The sequence below is a fragment of the Vidua macroura genome, chromosome 15, assembly GCF_024509145.1.
Source record: "Vidua macroura isolate BioBank_ID:100142 chromosome 15, ASM2450914v1, whole genome shotgun sequence".
In the NCBI taxonomy this organism is placed as follows: domain Eukaryota; kingdom Metazoa; phylum Chordata; class Aves; order Passeriformes; family Viduidae; genus Vidua; species Vidua macroura.
This window is the reverse complement of record NC_071585.1, coordinates 1,310,086-1,322,664: the sequence shown is the minus strand read 5'-3', so window position 1 is coordinate 1,322,664 and position 12,579 is coordinate 1,310,086. Positions and strand designations below refer to the sequence as shown.

At 44.6% G+C, this 12,579-nt stretch overlaps 1 protein-coding gene across 1 annotated transcript; it reads right to left on the bottom strand.

The window, feature by feature from the left end:
• Positions 1-253: 253 nt before the first annotated feature.
• Positions 254-12,125, bottom strand: NPM1 (nucleophosmin 1). Its single transcript, XM_053991190.1, has 11 exons — positions 11,980-12,125; positions 11,165-11,244; positions 8,230-8,349; positions 7,359-7,452; positions 6,752-6,855; positions 6,225-6,286; positions 5,723-5,777; positions 4,638-4,727; positions 3,671-3,772; positions 1,569-1,643; positions 254-601 (listed from the first exon to the last, which is right to left on the bottom strand). The coding sequence occupies exons 1-11, from the start codon at positions 12,041-12,043 to the stop codon at positions 563-565; spliced, it is 885 nt and encodes a 294-aa protein (XP_053847165.1). The 5' UTR covers positions 12,044-12,125; the 3' UTR covers positions 254-562.
• Positions 12,126-12,579: the final 454 nt, after the last annotated feature.

Sequence of the window (12,579 nt, the reverse complement as noted above, 5' to 3'; positions counted from 1 at the left end):
TAGTGGTCACTTTCAGACAGGAATAAAGCCCCGCTTGCCACTCTGGTCTTCTTCTGAATCATCTGCTCAGTAGCTCCAAAGCTCATGGAACTGGAGTTGTTTTTGAAGCTGACAACACACGATAGTTTATGTGTACTTGGTAAAGAGAAGCAACTAAAATACTCAAAGGTAGTTTCTCAGAGAACTTTAAACCCCAATTATCTCTGGGTTCAGTATGCAGATTCCCCATATCCATAAAAAAAAGAAACAATAGTACTTTATTAAAATACTAAATTTTATTTTTTCACATACATTTAGTCTCCCCACCATTTCCATTTGTCTGACCACCACCATGCCTTATCAAAACATTCCATACATACTTAAAATGAAGCTGAGGGTGGAGTCCTGTCTTTAAAAACCAAACAGGCATTTTGGACAACACATTCTTGGCAAGGTAATCTGGATGACATTTATCAGACACAGGAGGGAAAGCTCGTTCAGTATTTGTAAAAAGAACAGCCAAATAATGGTTACAGAAATAAGACTGCAGATTTTAACGAACTGTTTAAACTGTTTTCTTTTCTTACAGAGTCTGTCTCCACTGCCAGAGAGCTTGAATGACCTGGAAGTGTACACAGAAAGTTAGAAATTGAAATCCATTTTAAAAAATCACTTCTAGCTTACTATCACCACTTATTTCATAAAATACTGACAATAAATTATAAAAAAAAGTACATTCCTTTCAGAGAAAATCAAGTTGAAAGCATGACATTGGGTCCTTCTGCTAGAAGATTATTATTCACACTAGGTCACAACAGTAAGAATTCAGTGAAGGTGAGAGGATGGGTGTAAACCAGTGAGGCAAATACTGGCTGAACTCTGCCTACCCTAGCTAATGCTACAGCAAGTCCAGTAGCTGAGGCTGACTGCTTTTCAACAGTCCTTTAGGAACATATAAATTTGTCCATCAGACAAGTTTACACCAAACCATTGAGGGAAGCAGGAAAGCATAAGCAATTCTGTCACTGCAAAACTAACTTGATGGAATTTTGTCAGGGAAATCTAAGACACATTTTCAGCTTAGTCTGTGTGAAGTAATAACCAATTCAGAAACTTGCTTTCTGATATCACCTTTCGGCTTGTGCTCCTTCAAGAGCTGCGTTGATTCTGGGAGAGAATGTGGCCAGAATGCCATAATCTCCATCACAAAACAGCTCCACCGTCCCAGACACCCTCCCCAACAAAGGGCTGAACACCAGACTGGCTGAGGTGGCCAAATTCAGCAGCAAGGGAAACCACAGCTCATTTCCTTAGTCAATATGGTGCCTAAAGGAAAATTCTGTGGGTTTAGTAAGCAAGAGATAATTTACCAACCATATAAAAGCTGGAAAAATGTAATAAAATATTAGCTTTCCCATCTTGGCCAACTAAAACCCTTAAAACCGTTCCCATATATTTAACCTGAAGTATTGTTTGTGGTTTGCAACCCTTTAAAACAGTCCAAAGCTTGTAAAGATTAAGAAGTGGAAAAGAATCCCTAAGGTTATAAAAGTTTTTGGACTTTATCAAGCTCTGATGAATTCCGTTACCTTCTGGTCCTCCGTCCTGAAGCAATTCTTAACGTAGTTGGCAAATTTGGGCTCCAGCTTAGGAAGGGTAGTACCCTATTTGGAAAAAAAGCAAGTCTTAGGGTCTGCAGGTCATTTAATGCTTTCAATAAATAACCTATGATGCTGAAAACCCTTTGCAATACATGGAGATTGAGCTCACCTGGCAAATTCCCACACTAGTTTGCTTTAAACCATTTTAGGAAGCTTGTTTTTCTACCATGCCCACATATTTCTCACAGAAGTGGCTACACACTGAATTGCTGTCCAAGATTCTTTGCTAATGCTGAAGAGCACAGCAGCGTTCACCACTTAAAATCATGTTGTTTGTAGTCAACAGTCCCGTGCTACTCAGATAAATTACAATTAATTCTGTATTTATGGACTCTTACTACAACACACAACCTGAGACCACCCTTCACAGGCAGGTTTTTAGCTTCAGCTCTCTAAAGCAAAACATGAACTTTACCTCCCACCTATCCTTTAAAATTCATTAATACACAACTTCTATTAATTTAAAGAATTGTTCTAGAAACATTTTCTTGTAATCCCTGGAATTGTCTCTGCACATGCTCAAATGTACAAGGCAGATTCAGTCAATAAATAATAGATATAGGTTTATCATCTTGTCTCCTAATATCTCCAGGGAAAATAACACAGCCTACTATTTTAAGAGACACTGATTTCCTTTCACATGTCCCAAAAGAAATACTTTCCAATATCTCAGGTGAATCAGTTGAAATATCCCATGCCAATTAGGACAGCACACTTAGCTGCTCCCTGCTAGACAGCATTTCCCAATAGAAGCACTCTTCAGCACCAGATAATGTATTTTAAAGCTCTTTTTTGCCAGTTATCTGCTCTGCATGCTTCCCTCTGCAACTGTCTACTTTGAGCAGCTAAGCTGCTTGTGCTCACACTGCAGAAGTATCACTCATCACAGCTCCTGAGTCATTCCTAACACCACAGCAGCATCCAGGAGTTATTGTAACCCACCAGGATGGGCCCATCCATCATGTCAGGCTCACAGTCCAGGGCTGTGCATTTCCATCCTCATCACAGCCTGTCATTGAGCATTCTGCATCAACCCTGTATTTAAACACTTCTGGTCTCATTTGCATTCCTGAAACAAAGCAGCCCCAAAACACTAATAATCTAAGCAGAAGATGATCCTAATTCTTTAGCTGACCTTTGTTTGCCATTGTATGGGTTAAAGTGTACTACCTTGAATTAAAAAACCCCATTGGCAAACCAACAATGCTTCCTAGCACATCAGCACTTTTGAGCCAGCCAAGTGCAGCCACAGCCAGGCCCTCACTCCCATCTGCTTCTAGCACAGGGGCAGCACATAACACCGTGCTGGCAGATGCACTTCAACCCTGGCTCAGGAGGAAAAGAATCACCTGCTACACCCAATCAGCCTACAAGTGGATTTTCTATTTTATACTTAAATAGCTGCTAGAAACACTACTGACATGTGTGACCACCAAGTGCTGGTCAAACCTGGTAACATCCAGAGCAAGTGAGTGCCCTGACACCTTAAAAGGGTGAAGCATCCACTGAAGGGAGACTCAACCCCAGATCCCTCCAGAAAACAAATGTTTTCAGGTCTGTAGCAGTGCATCAATTCATAGCACAAGCATCTATCTCTCTCTTCTGGAAGTTACTGAGCCTTACAAGCATCAGGATACTGCTTCAAGACCAAGGCATTCCAACCACGTGAGGAACTCACTCCACTTTAGTAACCAGAAGTGTATATGCACTATTTAAGTCATCTTTACAATAAATATCACCTAAGGGTTTGTTGGTTTGTTTTTTTTTTTAAATTTGAACAGAGACAGTTCACCAAGAAATACTAAATTGCTAATCAGCACTACTGGAGAAATACAAAGTGGTTTTGTTTCTCACTAGTAGAAGCTTTTTTCACCAAATGTATTTTCATTTCTGAGCTTCAACATCAACACACATGCGTAGTAACAGCACAGGAATCAGCAACATCATAACCATTTCCTGAAACATCCAATTCTTCTCATCTGCAGACTTCTAAAAGAAAGGCTGAGAAACCTCATTTCCAAAAAACTCACCTTATCTACAGATGCTTGCATTTTTGCTTTTATCTCCTCTAATGACAGAGGGACTTTTGGTGTTTTTGGAGTTAGAGTTTTATCCTTCTTGGAATCTGGAGTCTGAAAATGATTCATTTTATTAGTAACTTGAACATAAAGCTACAGAGAATAAGATAAATTTTATAAAACTAGCTATCACACTGACAAGTCCATATAGTTTTCAGAAAGCCACAAAACCTACATTTATGCTTCCCACACATTCCTTAGAAGCATGAAAAATAATGATTTTCAAATCTAGAGTTATTATAGTTAGCATAACTGATATCTTATGCTTCAGGGCAGGTGCCTCCACAGCTCTCTGAACAGACATGAAACCAAAAATAGTCAAAATATTTAGTGATTCAGAGTTTACTCCACATCTGCAGCCAAATTAGATCATGCTTTAAAAGGCACACCTGCAGTGCTTCTCAGATGCTGTCCTGCCACAGATCCCATGCTCATTTCTTTATGAACCTTCCTGGCATCATGTCTGAGTACATGCAGCAAAGAGAAGCTGCACAAGGAATCAGGACACAGTTAAGACAGCATTAACAAGGAAGCTGCCAGTCCTGCAGTGGGTCATCATCACGAGAGCCCCGTGGCAGCAGCAGTCTCCAGTGCTCTCCAGTAGAAACACACTTGGCAGTCACCCTTTTGTACAAGGTGCTGCACAAGAACAGATTTAGTGTTTCAAACCAAAGAATTACCAATATTCCCAAGGGACAGTGTGTCTGATTTCAGATCCTGCCTGTTGTAGGTACATACTGATCATTGAAGAGTTTCAGAGAGAACATGAAGCAGTGAACAGTATCTTTAACATGCTTCATATATCAAGATCTAAAAATCTAATTTGAATGTTAGTATGCTGTTTGAAGTTCACATTAGGCAAGCAAACTAGCCTCCCCACTAGAATAAACCTTTGTTTTACTCGATTGTTTTCACTCACTTTTGATTTAGATGCTGGTGTGGATGGCTTAGAGTCTTTTCCATTCTGCTTTGCTTTCTGCATATTTTTTCCTGCAACCTCACGAACAGGCTGAAAAGCAAGCACACACATTCATTTGTAAAATGAACTGCAAGTAAACTCAAGATAGCAGGTTACAGGAACCCGAAGGAAAACCTCTTGGTGCAGCACAGTAACACACCTAAGAACTAGTTCTGTTACCTCATTCAGTGCTATCTTTTTTCTGTAACACAATCATTACCTCATTTGGCATTACATCCAGAAATATTGTCTGGGATGTGCATGGGACATGACACCATACACGTTATCTATGACATGGAGTCTAAAATTCCTATATAAATCAAGGGACCATTTTGTTCAGGCACCCTAGATGATATCACATGGCAGGAATCTGTGTTTCAGACTGTTTTCACCAAGCCACCGTGCAGTATCACCCGTGGCAATTCAGCAGAGACAAAGCAGCACGTGCTGAAGTAAAAACATTAAATATCTGTTTTTAAACAGTAGGTATGAACACAAAACTTCAAGCCGAAGTACACAAATGTGAGAAGAAAATGCCTCCCCCCCTTCTCCCGGGGCAGCTGCCCTGCTGTGCGCTTCCAGCACCACCAGATGGCCCTCGCGGGCCGAGGGAACGGCGCCCCCCCGGCACTTTCCTGCCCGCAGCGAACCCTCCCAGAGGCTCCCACATTTACAGCCTTTTGCACCTGAAGTCGCTGAAAGCGCCTTTCCACAGCATGCAGGACTGGAACTGCAAAGCACAACCCCCCCTTTGAGCAGGATTTCATTTGCTGCCCAACAGCCATCCAGGCCCACACCAGGCTGACAGCTGCATCCCTGTGCTGATAAGACCCAGTCACACCTTTGCAGCCAAGGAAATAAAACATGGACTGGATGGGTGCACATTCACACTGAAGTGTTCTCACACCCTATTACAATTTCTTTACACAGACTGAGCTAAACCTAGCACATCCCCCATTCACACATTCCAGAGAGCTGTGCTAAAACTCATTGATTTAGGAGACTACCTGCCCGACTATTATCGTATCACAGTATTAGCCACTTACTTTCTTTATTGGTGCTTTAATTTCTTCCTCATCATCCTCTAAGTCATCCTCATCACTACAATTAAAAAGGAAGTCACTCACCATAACTCAAGATCCACATTAGGAATTGATCTTCCCCCTCCCTCCCAATATAATGTTTTATTCATGAAGGAAGCAAGCAATCTTTCCAAGTTTACTTTATACCTTAACACATGGCTAAGTGCTAGGGCAAGCACTACCTTTAAAGCAGTTAAATGCACTCCCTCCTCTTCAATACTGAAGGGATATATCGTAGGGACTTCCACTACTACTGTCAGAAGTTAATGAGTAACAGGAAGCCCAGTATGACATATCTGAAGAACATTAATTTAGATAGCATTGTAGAGATAAAAAAGACAAGGATGCCTTTTCCCTAGCCAAGATACAGGAGCTTTTTCACTTAGCATCCAGTTACGTCACACAATTCATGTTCTGAAAGTTAGCCCTGTATTTGAAAATACATTAGCAAAACAGGAATACATACTCATCATCGTCATCCTCATCGTCATCGTCATCTTCATCATCTTCTGCTAATTTTGGTTTTTTCTTTAAAAAAGAAAGTCTGTTAAGTGTTGATACCATTTTGTGGTAATAAAGAGAAACTGCCATATAAAACTGTGTCCTAAGTACAAGGCTACTTTCCATCAATTTAGCTAAACCCAGGAAGTTCCAGCTGCCAAGTCCAAAGCTATTGACATGTTCACTGCATATGCTCTGAATATATGAACCTTTCCTCTGAAGTCCAGCGCTTCAATCAGCATTTCAACACTGATGTTTATACCAGAACCTGCAGTTACTGCAGGAGACAGAATTTCCACAAAAGCAGCCATTATATCTACCCCTTCAGCAAAATTTTGGGGACCTTCTGTACTTTATTTACACTTCTGTCATTTAGTACAAACTAATCCCTTCCCACTTATAATAGCAAGGCACCTAACCGCTTCCTCCTAGAGGCAGGACTAATACCAAACTAGAAGAAAATGCTGTGAACTTGACTGCAAGTCCATATACCTGTGGTGTTTTAGCTCCTCCTCCACTTGCTGGTCTCTTTGTTGAAGCATTGACAATTTTTGCATCATCTTCCTCCTCATCTGATTCTGGTTCTTCTTCTAATGCTGATAAAGCCAAGGCAAAGTGTAAAAACCTCACCTCATTTAACAATATAAAGCAAGACCACTAGTAAGAAACAAAAAGCATCACCCACAACTGAGTAGGTTTGGTCTGGCTGAGGTGCTGAATTGACAGCAGGAAGCTTTCCACTAGTGACCTAACCACTGACTAGGGGGTTTTCCAGCTGACTGAAGCAAGTACTACTACACTCAGCTGACAAGCAGAAAGCCTACAGTGGGACATCAACACCCACTTCTAAGGGGAGAAATTAGAACTGAAACTGCAAGGCTGGCAAACGCCCCTTATTCATACGAACCAAGTGGCAAGCAAAGGCATGCAAGCATGCCTCTCAACTCCTGCCCTACAGCCACTTCATGCCAAGGATGTGCCTTTAAGGTTCAGAGGGCCAGTACCAGTGAAAGCACTGCTTGTGGCACCAGCTGCAAATCCTTTAAGTTCTGCTGGTGCTGCCAGGTGCCAGGACACAGCAGTGACCAGCCATACATACCTACGAGGTGCTGACCACTGACGTAAACAGGCCCCGAACCACATTTCAACCTCAACACCACTGGTGGTGTGATCTCGAAGCCACCCAATGAAACCTGTGAGACAAAGCAATGGTATTCAGTCAAATGTTCCACACAAAGTGTACTCAACAGACACTCCACCCCAGTGGAAATGAGCACCAACAGCTGGAGACTCCATGGCTAACAGTTACTCCAAGTTCCCATTCAACAGAGTATTCTGCAAGTGTTAAAGGATCAACTCGGTGTCAGTAAGCCACACACAGGGGTTTGCTACACTCACTGCGTATCCCAGTTAAAGCACACCAAGGCCAGACCAACACACACTTTTTTCTACTCCACTTGGCAGCAATGTCGATTTGAACATTATCCATCCCAGTTGCCCCAGCATTGTGTAGTTCTACTTGTACACTATCAGCAAGTGAGTCAAACTATATTCCAGATAGCAGAAATGACAACAAGGTGCCCTTCAAACAGAGCAGCAATCTTCTTCAGAGTGGCGTTAGAGCTTGGGACCTGCAGAAAAAACTAATTGTTCCCATCCCAGGTTTAGAGAAAGCAACACAACCTAAAGATGCATCTGCTTGCATATGCCTAGACTTGTCTATATATAGATGCCATGAATAATTACTATTGCTTAAAAAAATGTGTAATTTGAACAAGTCAGTTATCTCCACATAACTCAAGTACTCTACTAGGCACAAAAAATATGTATTTACTACATCTAGTAAAACAGACACTTCTCGGAACACACTGCTCAGTTTCACTAAAATTCAGTTGACCCAAGCCATTTCTACATTTTTTTTCTCACTAGAGACCAAATTTACAGTAGATTCTCTAAGCTTCTGTACTTACTGTAGGCTGCACTGACATTTTCAGAGATGCCAGTACTACTTTAGTAGGGTTGCCTTCATAGTCCAGTGCTTCTGCTTCTACAATGTGTAATTCGTCTTTGGCTCCAGCTCCTAAAGTAACCTGTGAAGTCAAGAACAGGACAGTCTGAGCATCCCAAATATTTTAAAATCTTCTAAACTCCACTCACTGGAATGAAAAAACTCCATTCACTGTTCTGCATCAATTAATACTGAAATTTGCATTTCTGACTACAAATTATTCCATCAGACTCCATCTCAAGCTGACACCCTGTCTCCACAACACTAAAACTTCCAAGGGGCACCTCCAGGCGTGTTCTGATGACAGTGGAATCAGGTCACTTGGCTCATGGATCACTGCACCAAAAAGAGGCAGTGACAAGTTCAGTCAGCTCTACAGCTGGTCCAAAGACAGAAGTATAAACACATCATCTCCTCTACAGAATCACACCTATAGGTTTCCCCCTCCTGGCACATGTTATCTGCCAATTGCTTCCCTTTACCACACCGTGCGCCTTTTGCTTACATTCACTGAGGACTCAAGTCTAACCGCAGCTTAGTTGAATACAGTGATTTATGCACATGTCTTTTGCTGTAATTCATCACAGACTGAGAACTGCTGTCCCAAGGCATTTCTAAACTGAAGCATCTGGATCCCTTACTCTGAGGAGGAGTCTGGCACTTTCTGAAGAGTGTTATGAGTTTCAAAACTCATAGCTGCAAGGAGACAAGTGACAGACAGTGGCCAGGTCTGAAATTCCAGTTCACTGAACCATGGGCCTCTCAGACAGGACTATGTGCAGAAGATGTGAAAAACACAAATCCTTCATACTGTAACTATTACCAACAGCAGTGCACAAGGCTCTGTGCCCCTTCCAAGAAAGTTTTCCAGCCCCCACAGGAGATGTAGGTGTGAACACTTCAGGCAGAGACACAGAAGTTTCCATTCTTCAAGAGCTGAGCTTTAATGAGGCTGCAATGGTCGAGACTTAGATGTATCAGACTGAAGGCTGGGAAATAGAACATTGGATTCACTACTGGCAAATTTTGTTATTAGCAATTCAAAGAGGTGAAATTGCAGCTCTGATCTCACCTCTCAAATGTCTTAAGAACACTCAATTGCTCAGCTAGTGGGACAAAAACTTTAGAGCATACCCTGTCATTTGCCCCAGTTTAATACTATAGCACTTACTTTTCATTTATTTCTCGTGTGTTTGGCAAGCATCCATGCACACGGTTTAATTTCTACATTGAAGGAATGCACACCAAATAGGTGATGAAGCAGTGACCATCCCTATTCTTAGCTATCATTAGTAAGACATTTACAGAAACTCATGGCACTTTTACCTCCTGCATCTATCCACCTCTTTTCTTCCCATCTTGCTGTACCTTATGCCCAAGTCCACCACATTTATAATTTAAAAGACACTGCCTTTACTCATCTAGGCTTTTATCAGGAGCATAGACCAGCCCCTGGATTTTTGCTGCCTTTACACCTTTTCTTTAAGTCCTTTCTCTACTCCACAAGGTCTTTTTTGTTTCAACCCTGTCTGAGACCTTCCAAGTCTTCAAGTATCTTAAACATTTCCTAGTTTGTCCTTTGGTATCTGAATCCTATTTGTCCTGTGCATCATCCCTTTTTATTCTATGAAAAGAGATTACTGACATAGGACCTAATTCGCCCCCCAAGCCTAACAACAAAGTAGTGGTGTGGATTGATCTGCTTCATCCCTGAGTGTACAACATCAGAAGAGATGCTACAGTTAGTTTTGAAAATATAAATAGAAAAGGAACTTTGCGTAAAACAATACAATTTAAGTATCACAAATTTTATCAGCATAACAAACATTCAGATACAAGAAATCTGCATGTGGACTTGCCCTATATATTGCTATATTCTTCCATCAAAAGGAATTGTAATTAAGAACAAATTGCTTTGTCAAGTCCAGGCTGTAGTTTTCATAATATACAAGGATGGAAAACACATGACTCACATAACAAACAGAAGAGTTTTAAGTAACACCATGAAGTGTTTGGAGAGACTAATTATGCAAGTGACCTCCAGGAAGCAATTTTGCTGTAGGAATTAGTCCCCAATTTTAAGACTTTCTTGCTTCCAGGTATCAAAGCATTTCCCTGCATTTAAGTAAACACAGCAATACACCACAAAGATGCTACAACTCTTCAATTTCTTGTCTGTTAAGATAGTGCACATTATTGTTACCCAAAAAATCATGGTCAGTCCAGAACAAAAGCCTTGAAATATTGTGTCTGATTTGTGTGGCACCAGAAAGCTCCAAGGACCCACCCAAGAACTCCCTGGGAGTCTGTTAGATGAATTATCTGAATGAAAGATGGGATTTCCCAGTTACATCCTTGGAGAGGGCAAACCAAGGACAATAATTCAAAACATAAACCTCCTGCTCTCTTATTAGGACTTACTTATTATCTGCTTCTGGGAAAGAAAAAGAATTGGCGTTATATTATGGGAACACACTGAAATGGTTTTCAAAACCAAGTTTTTAGTAGTCTACAAGAGTGTGCCTATGTATGACTCTTACAAATCTAACTTTCTCCCTGTGCTCTGGTAGCATCTGCACTATTTGCCTCAGGGTATAGCCTAGCATTTAATTCCATTTGGCAGATATTTACTATCCCACTGTAAGTTGATTTTTCACCTTTTCCAGCCTTGCATTTGCTTGCTGTCCACAATGAAACATCAGTGGAGAAACGTTTTCAATACAGAAAGTATCTGAAATATGCTCCACTGCCAGTAAGAGATGGTTATTTTTAACAGATTTACATATTAATTATCACCTGAATTATGTTTGGCGAAATAAATGGCACGTTAAAAAACGTCACCATCATAGCACAACACTACATCTAAAATGGAAAGTTAAAAACCAAACACTACTTGCCGTTCTTAGAGACAACTGATGTTCGTTTTCTTCATCATCTACTTTAAACTGAAACTCCTTATCCGCTTTAAGCTCGCAGCCTGTAAAACAATTCAGTTATAAGCCTACTGTTTTATTTAAGACGCAAGTATTTGCTAACCAGTTATTTGGCAGCTTGCTGCTCCCAGGCCTCGTACTTGCAGGGAACTAGCGGCACACTCCGGGCCCGCACGGAGCGAAACACGTGGGGTGAGGAGAACGCCAGGCGAGCGCGCGGCCTGCTGTCGACCGCGCATCTCCCCGCGCGGCCCGGTTAAGCCCAGCAGCTTAAAGACCATCCCCGCCCAGCACCCGCCGCGGTGCCCGGGGCGATGGCAGCTCCGTAGCCGCCCGCCGTGGGCGGCCGGGCCTGCCCCGGGGCAGCGAGGCGCGCGCGGCCGCGGCACTCCACGTGCTCCGCCTGCGGCCGCGCTGCCATGCGCTCCGCCTGCGGCCGCGCTGCCATGCGCTCCGCGGGCACTGCTGGGGCGCCGCGTCCTTAGGAACGGCAGGAGACACCGCGAACAAAGCACGGAACAAAGCGCGGAACAAAGCGCGGAACAAAGCGGGACGGGCCCCGCCACGTGCGGGCCGCGCGCCACGTGGGGAGCGCGCGGGAACGGCCGCTGCGCGCCCCCGGCCCCGACGGAGCCCCCCCGCCCCTTCCCCGCGCGCGGAGGGGCGGCGCTCGGCCGGCACAGGCCGCGGCCCCGCACGGCGCCCGGCCCCGGGGCCTGCGGGGGCGACGGGGCCAGCGCGCCCCGGGAGAGCGTGGCCGTGGGCGCGGCGAGCGTTACCGAAGAGGAAAGTCTGCGGGCGCAGGGGGCCCATGCTCTCCATGTCCATGGCGCTGTCCTCCATCGCGAGGCCGGGGCACGACTGACCGAGACTGCTGCGTTGCGGGCGGACGCGCACTAAAGGAAGCGCCCTGCCCGCCCACTCGCTGATATAGCCTCGTGTTCTCGCGAGAGCCGCGCGCCAGGCCCGTCCCTCGGTGCCCCGCGCCGCCCCTGCGCACGCGCGCACGCTGACGGCGGTCGCGCGCGGGGCCGGGCGGGCCGCCAGGGGGCGGCGCGGGGCCGGGGCCGTGTGAGGGGTGCGATCCCCGCCCGGGCCCGGGCCCGGCGCCGCCGCCGCGGAGCTGGGGCCGCCCCGGGGCCGCCGGGATCGCAGCCTCCGCCCCGGGGCCGCATCACACGTGGGGTAGAGCCATGGGTGGGGATCGCAGCGTTCCGCTCCACGGCCGCGCAGCCCGTGGGGACAGCGATGGGGCGCGGCCGCAGCCCCGGGCCTGGCCCAGGGCTTGCAGCCGCAGCATCCAGAGCGGCTCCGCTGGCCGAAGAGCCGTGCTGCCGTGGAACGTGCCCTCCGCGCTCTGTGACGGGAGCTGGTTGCTG